A 22,737-nucleotide genomic window follows, 5' to 3' on the forward strand; every position below is an offset into this window, starting at 1 on the left:
AAGTACTATAATTATATTGATGAAAATGAATAATCATAGAAGCCCACCTTTGCAAAGTAAATGGTATACAGTATGTTGCAATATAAAGATAGATATATTTATAGATATATTATAGATTCATTGTGTTTGAATAATGGCCTTTATGAGGTGAGGATGATGATAACAATGATGACCATGAAAACATGCAGTGGTTAGGCATGAACCGTGATGAAAAACGAAGGAACATGCTATTTGTGCACAGGGTGCCAAATGTAACCATAAAATTAAAAATGTTTCTTTTCCCCAGATATATCATTTAAATCTTAAATATTTGTTCTAGATTTAAATCCAACATAGAGACTATCCTAAAACCATTTCATTACCCATCAACCCCAAGGAAATAGGTGACATACGTCAGCCAGGGTGGAGGAAGGAGGATGCAGTCTGGCAAAACGCCAGAGTCCATGCCAGGGTTGTGTCATCAGTCAGTCTTCAGACACATACAATGTAATAATGTGACTAAAACTGCAGGCAAGCCAGCCAGGATGTTAGGAAATAATTGTAGTAGTGTTGCTTAAGACAGCTTTTTCACGCTACATCCCAAAAAAGTCCCATCACTGTATATATACAGTGCTGTGTTCGTGGGAATCCCAATGATTCCTACTGTGGCTCATCCTGGTTAAACCTGACATCATTCCATATCAATTACTCACCTGTGCTGAGGGCCAGAATGACTCATGGGGTTAAACGTCAGGAATATTCAGAAATGTTCAGAAATAATAGCAACACAGTTGAACACTCTCTGCCTTGGGTTCCATTTGAGGTACTGGAGATGACAGACTTTCTCAATGGAAGCAGGTGTAGTTTGAGCTACAGCTGTAGTTCTAGACCCTTGACTTCTTGAAGTGTGTCTGTTCAGGGAAGCTGATTACATGTGAACTCATATACCCTCATGAGCTGCACCTTTGGCAAATGCTCACAGTCATGGTAATGAATGCCATGTGTGAGCATTCCCGTGTGTGTGTGTGCATGTGTTTTTTTAATCATGTATGTGTATACATGTGAGTGGCCATGTATGTGTGCCTGAGTGTGGCTGTGACTGCATTTGTGTGTTTGTGTTTGTGTGTGTGTGTGTGTGTGTGTGTGTGTGTGTGTGTGTGTGTGTGTGTGTGTGTGTGTGTAATTAGTACAGACATTGTACTTTTCCCCAACAGAAGGGGAATGGGAAGAAATTTCTAAAATGAAAAACTAAAATGGCAAAAAGATACTTTGGTCTTCTGACAGATGTTCCTTTACCTGCACTCTCTCTAGGCAGTCTGTTGCTGTTGCTTTGTTGTGTGAAAAAAAAAACTGCACATCTTCCCTGAAGAACAAATTGACACATTTATGTGGTCTTTATTGAACTTCATGTGAGCCCATAACTCTCTTGACCTCTGACTTTTCCTGAAATTTCAGCAAGAAGGATGTGGGAAAGATGATTTTAGCTTTTTAGCCATGAATGTTGCACCTTAAAAAACACCAGTGGGCCTTCTTGGAATCATCTCTTGATCGTTCTCTGTTTGGGAAAGATGAAACCACACAGATGAATCGGACCAACGGCCACAGCTCCAGCAATTGTATGCATCAGCACACTGCAGAAGCCAGCCGCACTCAATGAATCCCAGACTGGCTGGTGGGAAAGACCCTTTAGCTGTCATCCCCCGTAGGCTGTTAGTGGGGTATTTCCAGGTGCCAGCAGCTGAATTAAACACCTCTGAACGGTTGTCTCATTTAACAACTAAGTTGTGCAGGGAGCAAAAAATAAGACATATATTTTTTACTCTGCATTTCTGTCTCTCTTGCTCTCTCTCTCTCTCTCTCACACACACACACACACACACACACACACACACACACACACACACACACACACACACACACATGCACATGCACAAACATGATTGATCATACAAATCTCGGATTATACTAATCTGGTCAGTGGCGGTGTATTGCCACATACTTCCAGGACATTCTTTTCGCCACATTATGCTGGGACCGCTTCACATCCAAGGAAAACCAATAATGGAGAAGAAAACACTGCTGTTTATTCTGGCAGCACTGTAATTAAGTAAATAATAATCATCCAGGAACTGGTCAACTGACATGCCAGTCCCTACCTGTGCCAGATCAGTGCCCATGTGATGTCAGTCACAAAAGATGCAACCTGCATAAAGGATGATGAATTTGTTATGTTTTAGTTAGATATAAATAAATAAATTATGATTTTTCCAACCAAACTAGACAAATGGCAGTGGTAAATGTTTCTTTGAGCTAGGGCATTACTAAATATCTTTCTGAACAACCTGCTATTACAGATGACAATTATGATTATAATTGTACTGTGTTAATAGTTGTAAATTTGATCTAGTTGTAGATCAATCTTTCATGTGATGTTTGATTTTGCAACTTCAAATAGAGCTGTTCCTTTAGCACCACCTGCTTTAGGCTGTCATCAACAGCCCCAGAAGCCTTACCAAATAAGGCAGGAAACAAGGCAGGTTTTGGAAAAACCCCTTCTCCTTAACATTAAGCAAGCTTGGTAAAAAATAAATAAATTAAACAAGTGTGTATGTAGGCATATATGCTGTCCAACCCCACAATCCTCCGCCCCACAATGCCAGCTGTGAGGGAGGAAGTGAGTGACACAGAGGGGGCGTGGACAAAGTGACTAAGACATTTTGGAGCACATAAATATAGACACCACAGCCACGGGGACAGAGCACAAAGAGTCAAAGACAGATACCTGCCAACACTACAGGAGAGAGAGAAAGAGAGAACCAAGAGCTTAAAGCAATCCATTTGCCAAGAAACCTCCAGGCAGCTTCAGATCTCCTGCAGAGACGTTGTTGGAAACGCAAGGCAATTAAACTACAAGTGATTCCAACACCTTGCAAAGAGGCTGCCGATATCTTCCACAACAGAGGACCACTCCAGTTCATCAGGATGAGGTCTGGAGTCACGGCTCTTTTCGTCTTGGGGGCCTGTGCCCTTGGTGCATGGTGCGCACCCCTCAATTCAGTCTTCGTCACCTTCCCTGGGGATATACTCACAAACAAGAGTGACACTGAGGTGGCAGATGTGAGTATCCACTGTGATGTTTCTCCTGTTGCATGTCCGAACATCTCTGACTTTGATTCGCATGTAGCTGTTATGACATGCTATGACTTACAGATACTGTAGATAATGTAGAATGAAGTTTTCATTATTATTTCATTATTCTGAATTATGAAGGCTCCTGAGACTGGCACTGCACATGTGCTTCTTATATTGCAAGAAGTGAGACTGAGGGTCAATAAGAAGATTTGAAATTCTTTGTTTACAATAAAGGAAGAATTCAGTTTATAATGACAATACTGAAAAGAGGATTTCATCCAGTTTGATCTGATCTACTCTAACTGTAGGCTCTCTAACTGTAAACTGTATTTATAAATGAATTAGGTTCAACTGTATTGCCAAACCAGCTCCAGTTAACCAGTTAGACCAGCTCCAATTAAAAGTGTTTGTTGTTACTTGTAGGACTACTTGCGGCGGTATGGCTACTTTGATACAGAGCACAGGAGCGGTCTCCAGCCATCTGTGTCGACCTCCAAGGCGCTGAAGATGCTGCAGAGGCAGTTCGGTCTTGAGGAGACCGGGGAGCTGGACCAGCCCACGATCACCGCCATGAAACAGCCGCGATGCGGCGTCCCGGACGTCCGCAGCTACCAGACCTTCGCTGGGGACCTAAAGTGGGACCACAACGACATCACCTACAGGTACAATCTCACATCGGGGACCTGTCATCCCATTCATATAAGCCTTGTGCATTCATGTCGCAAATCCCTCATGTTGTACATTACAGTGTAATGCAGTACATTATGTGACATTATGGTATTAGCAGGCGTCCATAACTGCACAACTGTGCCCCAGTGAGGAAGCAGCATTTTGATAAGCACTGCTCCTTACAGCACTATTGTAAATGTTTATGCATCTGATAATAGAAAACGAGTTTGCCCTGGCAAACAGATGCACGTGTGCAAATGACATTTTAATGCTTTAAACCTGGCCATTCTAATCCTGAGGAGGCCTGCAGCTCTGTGTAGCACAGTGGAATAGAGCAGAGCTTAACACCCAAACATTACCAGACTGATGGCCACTGTTGTACTGAACCTGAGGGTCCTCGGTTAATATCCATGATGTCCATATAAAAGGATAACATGTGCAGAATATTAGCTGTGTCATTCGCTCTGGACAGGTGTGCCTACTGAGTGAATGTAATGCTGGGTCATGCCGAGGCTCTGTTTAGAGTGCAGATAAATGAATGTGGCATGCTGTGATGTGTCCTGCAGGATCTTAAACTACTCCCCAGATATGGATGAATCTATCATCGACGACGCCTTTGCCCGCGCATTCAAGGTGTGGAGCGACGTCACCCCCCTGACCTTCACCCGGCTGTACGATGGTGTCGCTGACATCATGGTGTCCTTTGGAAAGAAAGGTAAGACAGGAGACAGCTGCTAACATTTAGCCTCAGCAGAGCTGTTCATTCAGAGAGTGCGTGCTAATACGCTCTGCAGCTCACATGATCAGCCAAAATCAGAATCAGCAATATCCTATGCACTGATCTCAGTGATCTCAGCTCATCAGCTCAGCTCATTGGAGCAGTATAGGACATATTTTAAAGGAGAACCAAAGGTATCCAAATTTAGTGTCCTTACAAAGCGTGATGGAATATGCCCCTGGATGCAAAGAATGGGGATGATGTGTTGGGTGGCATGTGTTCCAGATCATGGGGATCCCTACCCCTTCGATGGCAAGGACGGTCTCCTGGCTCATGCTTACCCCCCAGGGGAGGGCATACAGGGAGACGCCCACTTTGATGATGATGAATTCTGGACTCTGGGTACTGGGCCAGGTAAGCAAGTACCATGAGTGTAGTACCAACTGTACTTGTCTCTACATGCACTCTGTGTTATGGTCTCTGACATTTATGTACATGCCAACCTGTAATCACTCCAATGATGCTGTGCTCTTGTCTCATTTGTTGAAAAATGTCGCCCTCTTGTGCCCATTTCTGAAACATCTGACATTTACAAAGTCTTCCCAAGACAGATTCTCTTGTCCCAGTTTTAAAAAAAAGATCATACCAGATCCTTTGAGTCTAATGGCCTAACTATCATAATTTTTTTGTCTAACATACATACTCTACTCAAACACACCCAAGTTCAGGTACTAACATGTTGATATCTCCCTCTAGTGGTGAAGACTTACTATGGCAATGCTGAGGGGGCTTTGTGCCACTTCCCCTTCCTGTTTGAGGGAAAATCCTACTCCACCTGCACCACAGAGGGGCGCGATGATGGCCTGCCCTGGTGTGCCACCACGGCCAATTTCGACAAAGACAAGAAATTTGGCTTCTGCCCGAGTGAACGTAAGCTTGTCATTCAACTTTTCATAAAACAGTCCTTTGGATCAAAGTTAATCCTCCGCCTGTTTGGTTTATGTAACAAATTTAAGAAAGAATTGTATTTCATGTGTAATTTACACAGATTATTTTATTTTCTTGACCTGGAAAGACAGGAAGAATGTGTGAGAAACACGCACAAATAACAGTGTGACACTGTATCATAAACTCATTCTCAAAAGCAAAGGCTAAACCACATTGCAGGTCTGAATGTTGGAGGAAAAAGAGCAGTTGTATGAGATTGCTTCTGTGAATGTGCTGAAGCAGTTTACATTTCGCAGTTCTGTACACGACTGGCGGAAACAGCGACGGCGCCCCGTGCGTTTTCCCCTTCGTCTTCCTGGGTGACACCTACAGCGGCTGCACCACCGAGGGTCGCACCGACGGCTACCGATGGTGCGCCACCACCAGCAACTACGACGACGACAAGAAGTATGGCTTCTGCCCGAACAGAGGTAGAGAGAAACGGCAGCACACCGTCCCTGCACACCACACTTTCATGTAACTTCGCTAAGCCTGGGGGAATTCATACTGCATGACTGCATGTGTGTCTTAGAAGTGCTTGATGGATATCCCCAGATAAGGGGGTCAACCAGCTAGCTGTAATGCTCCTTTAATGATAGCAATCATCATCATCATCGCCATCATCATCATCATTTCTTGCTCTGTGTACCACAGACAGCTGAGATTATGTCTACCAAGTATGACCACGACTGATAACAACACAGCAATAATAATAATCATTATCATCATCACTTTGTTCTGCTCTGCGTACCACAGACACAACCACGATTGGTGGAAACTCCGATGGAGAGCCCTGCCACTTCCCTTTCACCTTCCTGGGCAAGACGTACGACTCCTGCACCAGTGAGGGCAGGGGCGACGGGAAGCTGTGGTGTGCCACCACCAAAAACTACGACCAGGACTCTAAGTGGGGCTTTTGCCCCGACAAGGGTGAGGCCCCTGGACAGCACTGTCCTACCAACGATGAAGAACAAAGATAACAACATCCTACATATGCAGTACATTCAGATTCAGTTAGCAGGCACTATTACCTGGAGAGACTTAGACAGTGCATATAATGCAGTAGATAGCGTATACATTTGCATTTGCATTTACATTTACATTTACACTTATTCATTTGGCCGACGCTTTTATCCAAAGCAACTTACAAGTGAGGCAGCCAGCAAAAAGCCATATAAAGAGCCGATACAAAAGATCAGCCGATACAGCATCACCTCAGAGAACAGTGCTACACTCAGCATACTGTTATGTAGAAGTGTGACAGTGTAGAAGACAATTTAAAATGATCCAAAGGAAAAAACAAACATTTACCTGCAACACAACTTCACCAGACTCTTAAGAGCTTAGCAGTAAATATCTTAAGTATAATGTGTGTATACAAAACAATGGGGGTCCCTGTGTAATACTGGTTTCGTCCCTTCATTTCCCAGGGTACAGTCTGTTCCTGGTGGCAGCGCATGAGTTTGGACATGCTCTGGGCTTGGATCACTCCAACATCCAGGAGGCGCTCATGTTCCCAATGTACAGCTATGTGGCAGACTTCTCTCTGCACAGAGATGACATCGCAGGCATCCAGTATCTCTATGGTACGTCTTATGAGGAAGGATAAAGTCTATGTTTATGACTGTAACAGCATCATACTGTAGGAGGTCATGTCTTTCCCTTATCAAACTGATCACCGAGGAAAAGAACTGATGAGGTTGTGTCATTTGTCCTCTGTCCATATGCTCTATGCTATGTTTATTTTTCATCAGATTATAGAGCACAAGGATAAAAATATATATATTTAAATAAGAATTAGGCACACACAGTAATGGCTACTCTCTCACCTGAGACTAACATACAGCAGCACATTTTGTCACTTGGCAGGTGGTATTATCTAGAGCGATTTACAAAAGCGAAGTTACAAGAGCATCCCATAAAGTCGCATGAACCACAGCATGTGCAGAAAGACAACAGGCCAAAACTCAGCTTCGACTGATCACATCAGTAAATCCACCGCGCAGTTCTGTATTAACTAGTGGCACTGTGAGCACAGAAGTGCTGCGGTAAATTTTAACATGAAGCACAAAAATGTTGCACATCAACACATCAACATCAAGCACAAAAACATTGCACTTTCCTTCACCCATCCTCATCATGTCCCTCTACAGGCTCCAGACATGGCCCCGAGCCTACCCCTCCGGGCCCAACGACCACGACCACCCCTGGCACCACCACCACCACCACAACCACAACCAGTTCTCCCGAGCCCTCTGTTGAGGTCTGCAAAGTGGACAAGTTTGACACTATCAACGAAATCCAGGGAGATCTGCACTTCTTCAAGGATGGGTAAGTGACAGCAGTAGCAGGGAACCTCCAATCCCTCATGAAAGGACACATCGGCTAAGTGGAAGTGGAAATCGGTCAAAGGCCAATTTCATACAGACACCAGGAGCTATATTTTATCATAACTGTTTTAGAATTCTTGAAGCATGGAGCAGATAACAAGGATTCATGGTGGATGCAGATAACCTTTGACACAGCATTAGACATGCTCTAGCCTACAGACAGGATGGAGAGCTGAAATGGGCTCCCATCATTGCACATCCTGCAATTCTCATGCGTCCCAGAGCTGGAAACACTCTCATATCTGCTCATCTGTTTATTGCATGCAGGCAGTACTGGAGGATGAACTCCAAGGGATCGATCAAGGGTCCTTACAGGACATCAGACAGCTGGCCCGCTCTGCCGTCCATTATTGACGCCGCCTTCGAGGACCCACTCACCAAGAGGCTCTACTTCTTCTCAGGTATGTACACCACATTCTTCCATCACAGAGTGGGATTCATGGGATGTTTATGCTTTGTTCTTCCTTTGTGCAGGGGGATTGTGGGATATTTACACTCTGCTCTTGGTTTGCGCAGGTCGTCGTGTCTGGGTGTACACTGGAAACAGTGTGCTGGGCCCCCGCAGCTTGGAGAAGCTTGGTCTCCCGGGCAACGTGGAGCGCATAGAGGGAGCGATGGCAAAGAACAATGGCAAGGTGCTGCTGTTCAGCGGGGAGAACTTCTGGAGGTAGGAATTTGGTTTAACCATGTGACTTATATGTGACTGATATATGGTAGTACACTTGGCTTCTAGTCAGGTTGCACAAGTTAACTTTTAGTAGGACTTGAATAGTGTTATGCTCACAGTCATTGGTCTGGAATCAATAGTCATTGGTTGTTAGCCTGGTCTGACGCTGTTGCTCATTCAACCAGAATGGATACACTTCTATTCTTCAGTGCTGGAAGTCGCTGTGGATTAGAGCATCTGGTAAATTAAGATAATGTAATGTAATGTAATGTAATGTAATGTGCTCACACAACAAGAATGCCCATTAACCAGGCGCTCACACAGCAGGAACGTGGTCTAACCGTGTGGTCACACAGCTGGAATGCTCTTTACCCATGCTCATTGCTGCTCAGCTCTATAGGAGAAGCACTGTTGGAATGAGCACTAATATGAATAATTCCCTCTGATATTGCCCTGTGCATTTATTAATTTTGATGTCCACTGCTGTTCACAGACTGGATGTGAAAACCCAGACCATTGACAAAGGCTACCCCCGCCACATAGACCAGTGGTTTGGAGGAGTTCCTGTTGATGCCCATGATGTCTTCCTCTACAAGGGTGAGTGTTATCGAATTACATCGTAATACCTTGTATGTAATATCATATCTGCAATGTCATATTGGGTTGTGATAACATTGTAATATATTTAGATGGTGTGTCTAACCTGTAATCCCATCTAAAAATTTACATATTTTCTGTGAACAAATCAGAGCTTGATACTTAAAGTTTAAATTGTTAAATGAATGACATTTGGCGGGGGGGGGGGTAAGCCAGGCAGTGTGGCTTTGCTGTCCCATGTGTGGAAGCAGTGTGAAAGGAGCCTGTCCTGATGGCTGTCTCCCATTTGTGCTCCAGGACACATGTACTTCTGCCGCGATCGTTTCTACTGGAGGATGAACTCGCGCAGGCAGGTGGACCGCGTCGGCTACATTAAGTACGACGTGCTGCAGTGCTCCGGCGTCTGAGGACCACCTTCCCTCCTGTGGACCCACTCAGGCTAATTCATTAGCTTAATTCATTCATTGATAAATATATGTCACACATTCCCCCTACTCTGCAGGGGACTAATCGCTTCATTTCGTAAAAACGACAGACAAATGGGCCAGAAGATATGAAAATGAGGTATTATGCCTACAATACTGTGGTATTGATCTAAGCCCCACTGATGACCTGAAGTTGTGTTTTTGGCCCTCATTCTCAAGACTGTGGCATATGCTGCTTGAAATGAGACATACGGGGTCATTACTCTTTGAACGGTTCAGATCCTCCTCCTAGTCACTTGAACCGGTACAGTGATACACGGGTTTACATTTTTGCCCAAAGATAGGCCACTGTGATTTGACAAGAGGGATTTTGTAGGTAGCCTGGTTCTTGTGTTCATCACAAAAGTCATGATGCAAGACCTCACACACTGCCACATCCCTGATTTTATATGACATTAATTCTACGTTAAAATAAGTATGAAATGAAAAACTGGGATGCAAAATCAAAAAGCAAATAGCTGCCTATGATCTGTGAATTGCAAGTAGTGAATTGTGTCAACGATGCACATTCTGAATGACATAGCCCAGTACTTTTCACAGGTGATGAATTTTCTGTCTATTTTTACTGCTTTGTGTCCGTCTGCCTGGAGCAAACGGTATAAGTAATTTGTGTCTGCTTTGAAAGCCTTTATTATTTAAGTTTTTATTTTTATTATTTTATTATTTTCAATGTTTAATAACTGCACTTTTATTTTTTATGAGAACTGCCTCTCATTGCACTTGAAGGCACGTTGCGATTTGAATCCAGTTATTTAATGAATCATGGGAACCATTGCCACTTTGAAGGACTGGAAGTTCAATAAACAAAACATTCCCATTCTATTTCCAATTCTGTTGCCTATTTTGTGTGCCTTTGTAACAAGCATCAATGAGAAGTACCATTTTAACACAGCTACTAGTCTTTAAGACTAGCTCTGCATCTGAAACATCCTGGCATTTATTTCCTGACTGATAGCTGGTACCTTTTGAAGATGGCTAGTTACACAAATAGCTACAAGTACTGTGCCACATGTTACAGAAGTGCTAGCTCTGGTAAAGCACCTTCATAAAAAAAAAAAGTCTCACATCACCTCATGAGTAGCACTGACCAACCGCCATGGTGATGTTCTCCACCACCTGTGGTGAGGTGGACTGTTTGATGAGCAGTGATTGGATAAAAGGCCTTTAGCAGGGCTTCATTCACATTAAAAAAGCTCATACATGTTGAACTCACAATTACACACATAAGTTCTAAGTTCTAAGTGTGATAAAAGCTTAACAATTTTTTTAGATTAGTTATTTAATACTGCAACACATGGCAGATGTACCTGTATATATAAGTGAAAGCTGCTGTATCAGTTTTAGGTGTTCCTTTTGTTCCATGACCTTGAATGGCAGTGCCGGCTTGCCTGCAGCTGAAACATACACACAGTGTGTGTGTGTGTGTGTGTGTGTGTGTGCGTGTGTGTGTGTGTGTGTGTGTGTGTGTGTGTGTGTGTGTGTGTGTGTGTGTGTGTGCATGCGTGCGTGCATATGTGTGTGTGTATAAGACAAAGAAGTACTTTCTGTGACACAATATTTGAATTGGAGATACATTTAAAAAGTGTTCACATTATGCTATCTGGTTAATTTGGTTGAATAAAGTAAGTATTACGTGACTTCCTGTCTTCCTGTTCACACTTGGACCTACTTCTCTCTCTGCCCCATGCGAAACGTCTGTCATTTCCGATGTGGCTTAGCTCACCACAGTTGCAGTTGGTCCTTTTCACAGCAGGAAGCATGATAAACAGTGACAGTGGCAACTTCTCCATTCTTTTCCGATGGACAGACTGCTGTGAGACACATCTCCATTACCTTCAGCTCCTGCAGCTATGATTTTCATTCTGGTGTTGGCTTCTCTGTCAGGTAAACACAGACACACCTTATCCTTTGCTCTATTTGCAAACCAGTTTTAATGGACTCAAAAAAATTGAAGAATTCAGCTGAATTTAGTCAATGGCAGAGTACTATCAGAGTTTTATGTCCTGTATTGCACATTAATCCATGATTTATACAAAAAATAATCGATTCCAGTATTAATCAAGGAAATTAGTCAAAACTGATTTAAATTCCAGGAAATTCACTTGAAGAAACTTTCAATGTATTACAGGAATAATGCCACTTGTGGTGACAGAAAAAGTGAAAATGAAATGTGTACTTCCTGTTGAGTATATTTCAGGTTAAGTAGGCAGTACCAGGAGCAGGGACATTTCTAGCTATTGAAAAGATCCCGGGCTAAGTCAAGTTTGCCTGGGGGTTTTTAAATCTTAGATCCGGGGCTAAGTCAAGTTTGCCAGGTTTTTTTTTTTTTTTTTGAAGGGAGATCAGAATCAGTAGGTTGGGCAGGTTATATCTACCTTTATAATAAATAAATATTATCACACCTTTGGACGCTGCAAGTCAAGTTCCACTCTGTTACACAGTCTGTTGTTTTGCTATAAACACCTCCTTTTTCAGGGCTAAAATCTTCAGGGCTAGGCTTAAAATATTCAGGGCTATAGCCCCAAATGATTGGACCTAATGACACCACTGGGCAGTACACATATGTGTTTACATAGCTGCAGTATGACTAATGCATTCTAAAAATGTCTATTGTAAGTGCCTTAACTATTGTGACATATATAGAAATATAGTGTAAGTACAGCATATGTACATGTGACAGATGTAGTGTTCCCTCTTTGGTCTTTAGGGTTCTGCACTGCGGTTGTCTGGGGGCCTGCAGAGGTGAGGGTCTTAGACCAAGACAGTACAACTGTCCAGTGTGGATATGCAGACTATGAACATATAAACAACAAATACTGGTGCAAGGAAAACTTTGTAGGTTATTGTAGAACTTTGGCGCAGACTGATGGCCCCAACACATACGACAGAGTGTCAATCACAGATGACAAAACATCCAGATCATTCTCTGTTGCCATGGAGAATCTGAGAGAGGGAGACAGTGGATGGTACCGGTGTGGAATCTCAGTATCTGGAATATTACTGAATGGTAATGAAGAAAATCTGGTGTATATCAGCATCAAAAAAGGTAAGAAATTACACTGTTAAATCATATTCCTATGTCCCACACTGTCCGAGGTTTGAATATGACAACATCTGGGGTGGGTCATCATCAGCCAAAAATGAATGGGAATAATTAAGATGCTCATTTCAGGTCTTCTTTATTGTTGTTAGTGCATAATCCATTATGTAGGGTACGATTTTCTCTATTTCAGTGAGAAATATAAGGTTCTATACTGTGATATAATTCCAAATACACTGCTCTGTTTCACTCCGTAATGCTTTCATCTTCCTTTCTCAGTCCAAGGACCAGAGCGCGTTACTGGCATGGTGAAAGAAACACTGACAGTCCGATGTAAATACCATCGATCTTACGCAAAAAACATAAAATACTGGTGCAGGAAAACCTATTATCTGCCATGTTCCACTGTGGTGAGAACTGAGTCCCCCCACACCCACAGCAGATTCTCTATCAGAGATAATCAAACAGAGGGGGCTTTCTACGTCACTATGACAGACCTCACAAAGGAGGATGAGGGGTCATATCAGTGTGGAATATCAAAACCTGGATTTAACTTTGACGAAACCTCCTCAGTGTATGTCCACATCAAGAAAGGTATTGGAACAATGGAGCACTCAACCAAAATATTATATTCATATATTATGTGTTATTACAAACAGAAGAGCATCTTCTGTTGTTAGAAATGTACATATATTCAATCTACAGGTGCATCATACCTTGTCAGACACCATGGTGTTTTTATGCAGGCAAAAGCCATACTTGTATTTGCGCTAATGTACATAGTTGTGCCAGACCATTTTTTGCATGTTTGAAAAGCTTTGCTATACCTGTGGTGAATGAATGAGTAACAGTTTTCTTGGATTTCTTGGAAAAGTAGAGGACAATTATTTGTTTTATTTATTTATTATTTATTTTTTGACTGAACACAACAACCCCCCTTGAATTTTAGATTTTTTTTTTTTTTTCAAATATTAAATATGCCTTTCTACAGCTTTGTTAGATAAAAGTATATACAATATATAGGTTTGCCAGTTTTAAGCATGGTATAACTTGTGATCTCTTTGTAGTATAATGGCTGGTAGTCTTCCTCTCATGTTGTGAACCAGTCCCAGTACCACCAAACCTAATAACATCATAAACAATTAGACATGTGTCAGAAAGTGTGTGCTTTTCAACACTGTTTCAAAATGTAATCTCACTTCTCCCTCGAACATCATCACTAAACATCTCTAAAGTGTTGGTGAAATTATCAAGTTTACTTCATTAAATGATCTGAATCAAGCAAAAAGGCCATTATCACAGACCATATCGGCAATGGGAATGGTGTATCCATTGAGATAGCAGATATCAACTATTATACATATTCAAAAAGAGAACAAATTGAAATTGCTGTTTGTTTGTTTATTCAAAACTTCTGATACTCACATGTTTGACGCATACCTTTAAACTACCCCAGATGCCACCATACTTGATCTCCAGGGTCCATTAAATGTGATTGGCCAGGTATCAACCAATGAAATAGTCCGCTGCCAATATGCTGAAGCCTACACTGATAGTGTGAAATACTGGTGTAAAGAAGACAAAGATGGTCAGTGCAAGCCTTTGGTGGACACCGAAAGTAAACAAACACATGACAGGACCCAGATCAGAGATGACCCATCCAACAGAGAGTTCAGGATCACCATCAGAAACCTCACAGAACAGGACACAGGCCGGTACCAGTGTGGAGCCAAGCACTCATCCCACAGTGTTAAATGGGTCCAAATCTACCTCTATGTAGAATCAGGTAAGGGTGCTGTAATTTTATCATGGAGATCCAAAAGCATGACTGAGCTCCAAATGATGATAGATAGATAGATAGATAGATAGATAGATAGATAGACAGATATTGTTGTCATTCTTCTTTTTCTTCTTCTTCTTCTTCTTATTATTATTATTATTTATTGTTGTTAGTATTATTATTATTATCATTGTTATTATTATTATGTGAGGTCAGGTATTTATCTGTTAAACTTCTTCGTTTCAGTAACATCAACTACATCAAAGGAGTCACTTTCTACGCCCACAGTAACCACCAGGCAAATCCCCTACGTGACACAGCCAACCACCAGGCAAAACCTGTACATAAGATATTACACTCTGCCACCAGGCAAAACCCATACATGAGCTGTTCCATTCTACCATCAGGCAAAACCCATACATGAGCTGTTACACTCTACCACCAGGCAAAACCTGTACATTACTGTACAAATGCGGTATTACAATCTACCGTTTCACAAAACCTGTACACGTATTATTTAACTCCTTGTGTAAGATTCAATGTTCAAATATGTTTTTATATTTATAATCCCAATCTAAGACCTCTGTGTTTATCTAATCATACGGAGTGACAGAGGATGTTTTCATCCCTGCGTTTGGGGTGAAAGACTCATATTCAGCGCTCTGTGTCTCAGCTCTGGCTTGGACACGTTCAGGACTCTGGGAGTGCTGGCTGGTGTTCTGCTGACACTGCTGTGCGGATTGGCCATCATTATCATCTGCAAGACCAAGCGTAAGTGAATATATGAAACAGACTGCACTGTGATGCGTTTTTTTGTCTGCCAGAGCAAAAATGCTAAACCTAATTCACTTTTTTACTTGTAACTCACCTGAATATCTTCTTAACGTTGTTGATTTGTATGTCAAGCTTGAGTAATTTGAATTCAGGATAATTTGCATGCATGCACAATATTTAATACTCCATCAAGACAGTTAATGCAGTTTAGGTGAACAGGAGAGTGTTGGCAACAAGTTTAGCCTGCCTTTTAATATGAAAATTACTAAAAGATATTAGTTTGCCACTGTATAAGGGATCTCAGTTACCATTAGACATTAGAAAGATATTATCTCTGCAATCTGTGTGTCCCCACCTTTTGAACTGCCTTTGACCCTCCTTCAGTAAGTGAGAATAGTATGTGACTGTCAGAAATAGTACATAGAAGTGAAAATATCCTGTGGTTGTAACATGCAATGTGCAGGATGTATATAATAAGCGTGTGACAACTTTTTCCACACATGAGGAAGACAAAATGTGTTTTGATAGGTGTAGCTATTTTAAATTGAACTATAAAGAGACAGTGACAATCTTGTGTGAATGTATGCTATCCAGGCAGCATCTCATTTCTTTTAAAGGACAAATTCCTAAATCCACTGACATGAAAGAGGAAGTGATACAAGACATCTTGTTCAGACTCCACATGAGAAAAAGGAAACAGAATAATTGTGCTTTAGGTCTCTTGAAAATAAAAATATTTGAGCACTTACAATCTGTAACAGTCTCTTTGGCACCTCTAGACAGTGCTCTATGAGAAAACACACAGCCACTTCACTGATAAAATTTGGGAAGGACATATAGAATGCCACCTCTGACTGCAAACACGATCTTAAATCATCTCAGGAAATTGCATCACAGTGCAAGGCAAAATGGCAGCACAGCACAGTTACTATATCTACAGTGCTGCTAATGATACTAAATTCACTTTCATTTCAGGTAAATCAGGACCGGCTGTTGCAAGCAATGGTGAAAAGGTCATTTCTTTTTTGCCAGAAATGTCTTTGGAATAGCAAAACTATATCATCCACCTGTTCAAATAAGCGTGTAATGGAAAAAAAATATGTATTGTGCATGTGTTGTTCATCTGTTTGACATACTGGTGTAATGAGAGCAGACATGATTAGTACATTCAGACTGCATTGTGAAGTTCTGCTCTGTTCTATAGCCCCCAGAAGAAGCCATGGAACTCACCTACACCACAGTGGTGATGCACAACCCCAGACAGCAGCAGGCCCAGAGGGACAGCAGTCCTTATGCCAATGTAAATGTCCACCAGTCTCCACGGCCGCCTCCACCAGAAGACCACGTTCTGTACTCCACCGTTAAATACTGAAAAGGCCTTAGCTAATTCCTGAGGACTTTAGCAGCAAGATGGCCACAAGAGCCCTCGCAAAGCACTCCTCAGCATGTGTTTCAGTGTCTGTTACATATCGCACCAGATGCATGAACCCACTGACCAGCCAACCCCACCAAGCGCTTTCTGAAGAAACATTACATTGCATGATGGCTGGCACAACTGGTCAAATCCCTGCATTGGTGGCACTTTAAATTCATCCAATCAATCCATGGGGCTTGTAAGTGGCTTAGTTGGCAAGGTGTTTCCTGCAGTCCAGCCTGACCCCTACAGTCTGGGTCTGAACCAGTGTCACTTGCCAACAATAATGGGGAACCCACATCAGCAGCCACTGGGGAGAGCGGTGGGTAGGCCAGCCAGGGTCTCCCTATCTCACTGCTCTCAGGCACCCTGCAATTTATCAGCTGCCTGCAAGTGGCTCAGCTGAAGTTGTGGAGTAGCACCAATCCTTCATTCGGTGCCTATGGTACACTGTGGGATTTGTAGTGAAAAAAGTGCTTGTATGCAAGGATATCATTGGATTGTGTTTTTCTCAGTTCTCTGTAATGAAACAAGCCTGACGTGCAATTGGCAATTACATAAAGACAAAAAAAAATCAAAATTCAGATCTTTCCTTTGTATTGCCTGTTTTGGTTTGAAAAAACAAATGTACAAACCTGCAACAGGAAAAAAATGCATGGTTGCCTACGGAGATGATGACACTTCTCACATAATTTGAGCAGAAAGAGCAAAACAATTTATTCACAAAGAAAGAAATAAATACAGGAACCTGCCTTGACCACATAGTACATAGCCAAACCAAGTGAGCTCCCCACTACAGCCATTACATACGCATTTAAGGCCTGCTAATTAGCGCAGGTATGGCTCATTAACCAATAGCTGGATCACACACACGGAATGACATTGACGAAATAAGGTTTGCTTATTGTTGGATTTGAATTGGCTGGGAAAACAAGGAGGGCCTTTAAACACAAAAAATAACCATTCACATTTTTAAAATTAAACAGTTTTGGGGAACAGGTGGAGGTTCTCTTTCACATTGCCTCATTATCAAAGTTTGATCAGACTATCTTGTATTTTTTTTTATCTGGTTTTGACTTCAGTTTGCATCAAGTGCTCTTGATATTCAAAAACAAATGGAGAAATATCCCCTTGTTTTGGTTAGATGGAGTTTCCCAACAACAGACCTTTCCAGCCATAAGGACTCAGCGCTGGCTGTTACATTTTTTCCAAAATCACCCTGAAAAGGCTGAGAGGTTTTTCCTGTCTGAAAGGGCAATTCAAACATAACCTATAAAATATTGGTGGTTTTGATCACCTTTACTATAGAAACTGCTATAGTGTAGAAATCCACACCTTTATGTTTTAATAAACAATAAAACAAACTAATTTCAAATTCACCACCAGCTCTATAATAATTAAAGTCTCATAAAACCCCTCCTAATCCATTTTGCTCAAATTTAAACTTAACCCTGCCTGCTCTGGACTGGAGGCGAGGAGCAGCAATTCTGAGACGATCACTGTGTCAGGGCACAGGCACGGACTCAAATGCAGACCAGAAGTGCTCAGGTTCTAAGTGGTTTTATTGAAGCCGTAGGGCAGGTACAAAATGTCAGAAGAGGCAGGGTCAAAACCAAGGAAGCAGTCTGAAGCGGGGCAGACGAGGGGCCGGGGTCATAAACAAGGCGGATGGGGTCGGGACCGGGCAGGTAAGCAAATCAGGCAATCAGGTCAAAGCGGCAGGCAGAGGCGAAGTCGAGGAGCAGGCAAAGTCAGCACAGGAAACACCAAAGCAGAATAGACAGGCAGGACCGAGACAGGCGTACACTTCATATGCAGGTCAAATAAAATGTAGGGTAAAGAACATGAAAATATTATTTTGAGATTTAATGTCTGCCAGGGTGAAGAGAATGTGAACACAGCTGTCTGCCCAGGGTGTTTATGAGACTCCAGCAGCTTGTCAAGGTCTGGCCAATAAGAGACAGTGAGAGAGACTATTCTACCAAAATTCTAGCAAAGCAAATTCTAATCCCTCCATCAGAATTTTTGTCATAAGCATAAGGAGTGTGACACACATAGAGAACACCCATTTTTACGTTCCACATGTTGCAACAGCACAGAGAACTGACGTGACTCACAGGAGTTTACCACGGTTACCAGTTACAGCATGACCTTTTGACAACTTTCAGAAAATACATCAGCCAAAGCTGCATATTTATCAAAGATAGAGGATGTACACCTAAAAAAAAGCAAAGGGAATGTAATGGTTCATGAATGTGAAGAAATAAAGATATTACAAGACTGGATTCAGCACACAAAGCTGTCAGACATGACAGAAAACTTTATTCTTAATGTCCACCATTATTATAAATAATAAGCTCTAGAGATAGTCCAGCCAACCAGCTTTTGAGTTTAATTTAGAAAAAAATCAAAGTGGTATTTAAAGTGCTTCTTTTCCGTATTTAATCGTGGACATGTGTCCAGTAGTAAAATACAAGAGAAAACAAGAGGAAAGGTTACTCCTTTGGGTGGCGCAGGGCCGTACAGCATTGCTAAAAGGAAGTTACACGCTAGCAGCTGTTTTTTAGCCAGCTATGTGCCAAAGCGGACACAGCAGAGGGTGGACAGTGTGCAGTGTTTATGCAGTATGGAGCCACTGATCCTCGTCTTACTTCTCCTTTTAGGTACAGTAAGGAAAAAAAGATTAATTTTTCAAACATTTTAGGAGACAGATCATGAAGGTGAAATATTAATGTCCATTGTATCTTTTGCAGATGGACCATCTTCAAGAGGACAACAGAGAATTGATACATCTGAAAGAATATTTTTACAATTTAATTTTGATCCAAATTACAGCAATTATGAGAAGTATTGCTGTAAATTTCATCAAGAACAATGTTTTTTGGTTGTGACCGGTAGAGGATATGTTAATGATCTCTTTAAAGGAAGAATATCTATTGTTCAGTACTATGGACGCATGGAGGTATGGATTTGGAATTTACAAGTGTGGGACTCTGGTATTTACAGATGTGTTGTAGAAGGTCCAGGAATTTTCACTGACTTCAGGGTTAAAATATCAGGTAAGCCTTTAATATTCTGCTGATTTTTCAGGGTTAACAATACATTAATTCCAATGTTTTCAAGAAATGGTTGTGCATATACTTAAAAATTACTTATCATAACTGTTGAAACATATAAATATTTTAATGCATAAACAAGGTGACACTTGAGTGATTTGTATATCAAACTGAATACAGTCTTTAGGGTTTGATTTCAAATACAGACTTTTTAGGTCATAAAACCTTAATGTAAAATTCAAGGTCAAATCAGGACCATATGTTAAAACTACCTAATTTAATGTTTATAATAAAAAGATAAAATGTTACCTTAGATATTGCTAGAGTAAATTCAATGTGTGTGTGTGTGTGTGTGTATGTATGTGTCCGTATGGAGCTTATCATATTGGTAAAGACATTTTAAAGCTTACTAAAATGGTTAAATTTGAAATATTTCCCAAAAGCAGTACTCTGATGAATGTGTGGCCACAAAAAACCCACAACCCTTCTGAGATATGAGCAGCGATGAAGACAAGATCACTGTAAACAAGCATATCCTGTTCCTACAGATTCAATCAATCATAAGAGCCCACCTTTGCCTCCTCGCCGGTCAACCATCACCAGCCCTACCACAGTCAAGATCAACACCATGGCAACCACAGCTGCGACCTCTGTGCCAGTTCTAACTCAGTATCAGAGTGAGGCAACGCTGAGGTACACACTCCCACAATACACCATACATTCACACCAACATAGCACAGTATATTTTTGTAGTGCTACTCTTGCTTTATCCAGCTGTATATACAATATATATATGTGTGTGTGTGTATGCACAAGTATACATTAACATTTTCTGTGCAACTATGTTACATATAGCATTTGACTTTCTTTACTATTTGGTTGCTGTGACAAGCAAGGAAATCATGAATTGTGTTAAAGTCTCATTTGCAATCATTTCCATTCCCAACAGTTGTGAAAGTGTTTTTTTAAAATACCAATCTGGAATACACAGAACTACGCCCGATAGGGTACTGCCTGAGCTGGGAGTGGCTATCTTGTCTTTTCAGGGTTTCTGGGGGAATGTGGATTACACTTGCTGCTGTTCTGAGCGTACTGATTCTGGTTCTCGTCACCTCTGTAACCACAGTTATGGTTCACCTCAAAAAGAAGAAAAAAAGTAGGTTCACTGGATGCCAGCGATGGACTCAGAGCCATTATAATTAACAGCAAGGCCAGGTTGGGACTGGGTCCAGGACCAGTAGTGTAACTGTCTAAGTCTGGAATACTGTCTCTAATACTGGAGACCAGCACAGAGTTCAACCTAATGTATGTGTGTACGTATAGAACACTGCTGACAAAAACCAACAAGATGAAGACTGTAGAGTGGCTGTGAGGCACAGATCAGAGACTGGATTTAAGACTCCTCCACTGCCTGGCTGTAGACTTTCACATCTCCAACCTATTGCATTTTGTCTTTACCGGAATAATGGCTGCACACATAAAGAGCTAAAAAAAAATTTATTATTCGTTGTAATATGTTACTGTAAAAGGTTTTGAAAAGATCGCCATTAGCAACTGCAATTTGCTCACAGAACCAAGACGACAAAATTAGTAGCTTAGTAGGAAATTCTGACAGATGCAGCTGATTTGTTTCTACCCATTCATACATACAAGTCTGTTGGCTTTCTTTCCACAGATAAAAGTGGAACTGCCCCATGTGATGGCCCTAACCACTTCCTCCCGGTATGTCCTGTGCTTGTTTCTGTCAGGCTGACTCATTGTGCAGGGATATTTGTTGGGGCTGAAAATCTACTGCTCAACAACAGTGAAAAGCCATGGTCCCTAAGGACATCCACTTCACATTATGTCTATGACTTTTGGCCATAAAAAGGTTTACTAAAAGATTATGGCATCATTTTGGCATCATATTGTGCTTAATTGTGAAGATATGTTTGCCCTTAGACTGAACTTAACAAACATGCATGCATGATAAAATTGTTTTCTCTAACATATCCTAATTTATTTTGATTATTTATCGGCTTCATTTTTCATATCTGATTAAAAAGGTCAACGAAGGTTTATTTTTTAATTGTAAAAAGTGTTTGCAAGATGGCTGTGAGTTTAAGTGTGTTTCAGCTGTCTATCAAAAAGCGCATGGTAAAAAAAAAACAAAAAGTCATAAGTTATAACAAAAAGGTTGCTCCATGCAGGATTCCAGCACCCAGGAAGTGAGTGGCATTGTTTACACCACAGTGGACTTCAAGCCCCGTGAGAACCCCGCAGAGCTGTATGCCAATCTGAGGGTTCCTAGAAGCCCCGCTGCAAGCAGCTCTGAAACTGCCACGTCTTCAGAGCCGAACTACACTGTAGAGTACGCTGCGCTGGCCGTGAGGCCGCGGTAGCATGTGCTGCTCCACGCCACGTTTCAGAATCAAGCCCTTCAGGACACGATACATATGAACAAATGAGTTTTCTGAATTAAAGGAACACGGAGTGTGATGTCTGACACTGCAAATGATGAAAAGACAGAGCCGTGACTGTGTCACTGTGCAGGGATTTAGCATGTGCAAAAAAAACACAATGCCAGCAAGTTATCCTGGCATAAAGAGTACCAGGAGAATTAATAAGAGACAAAAAATCAGTTTGCCGTCTCCTCAAACGCAGTAATATCAGGTGTGTGCAGAGTGACTTCATCAAAAAATTGAAATGAAATGTAAATAAACTAAATCAAATGCAAAGCATGAATTCTGATGCTGTGTTCCATGGCGGGGAATGAATGAGGGATTGCTGCAGATGTGATTACATGTGTATGGCATGCTCACACTGAAGTCCATAGGCATGATTTTCACAGCTTTAGTGAGCAAACCACTGCACATCACTTTAGTGCATCACTGTGTCTGAGCAATTAAGTCATGTGTGGCAAACAGCCTTTGCTGTGTTAAGTGATACTATGAAAACTACACAAGATAAATGTTCACCTAAATGGTTCTGCTGGCAAAAAGCGTAGAAGCAAAGTCACTGTGTTCGTCGTGATATATTTTCTCCTTCATCTAAACACAATAAGGAATTC

The 22,737-nt window shown here is 41.6% G+C and overlaps 2 protein-coding genes across 3 annotated transcripts; both read left to right on the forward strand.

The window, feature by feature from the left end:
* Positions 1 to 2,760: 2,760 nt before the first annotated feature.
* Positions 2,761 to 10,392, forward strand: mmp9 (matrix metallopeptidase 9). Its single transcript, XM_036533042.1, has 13 exons — positions 2,761 to 3,096; positions 3,535 to 3,773; positions 4,347 to 4,495; positions 4,784 to 4,912; positions 5,255 to 5,428; positions 5,743 to 5,916; positions 6,242 to 6,415; positions 6,916 to 7,071; positions 7,639 to 7,816; positions 8,143 to 8,276; positions 8,392 to 8,542; positions 9,036 to 9,139; positions 9,437 to 10,392. The coding sequence occupies exons 1-13, from the start codon at positions 2,962 to 2,964 to the stop codon at positions 9,544 to 9,546; spliced, it is 2,007 nt and encodes a 668-aa protein (XP_036388935.1). The 5' UTR covers positions 2,761 to 2,961; the 3' UTR covers positions 9,547 to 10,392.
* Positions 10,393 to 11,430: 1,038 nt separating this feature from the next.
* Positions 11,431 to 16,721, forward strand: LOC118781239 (polymeric immunoglobulin receptor-like). Of its 2 annotated transcripts, XM_036534186.1 has the most exons (8): positions 11,431 to 11,508; positions 12,332 to 12,670; positions 12,944 to 13,258; positions 14,121 to 14,450; positions 14,691 to 14,784; positions 15,118 to 15,215; positions 16,194 to 16,231; positions 16,423 to 16,721. In XM_036534186.1, exons 1-8 carry the CDS (start codon positions 11,475 to 11,477, stop codon positions 16,588 to 16,590), a joined length of 1,416 nt encoding a protein of 471 aa, XP_036390079.1. In that variant the 5' UTR covers positions 11,431 to 11,474; the 3' UTR covers positions 16,591 to 16,721. The 2 variants fall into 2 exon arrangements, with proteins under 2 accessions (XP_036390079.1, XP_036390080.1); XM_036534187.1 differs by lacking the exon at positions 16,194 to 16,231.
* The last annotated feature ends 6,016 nt before the right edge of the window (positions 16,722 to 22,737 follow it).

The sequence above is a fragment of the Megalops cyprinoides genome, chromosome 7 (genome assembly GCF_013368585.1).
Source record: "Megalops cyprinoides isolate fMegCyp1 chromosome 7, fMegCyp1.pri, whole genome shotgun sequence".
NCBI lineage: Eukaryota > Metazoa > Chordata > Actinopteri > Elopiformes > Megalopidae > Megalops > Megalops cyprinoides.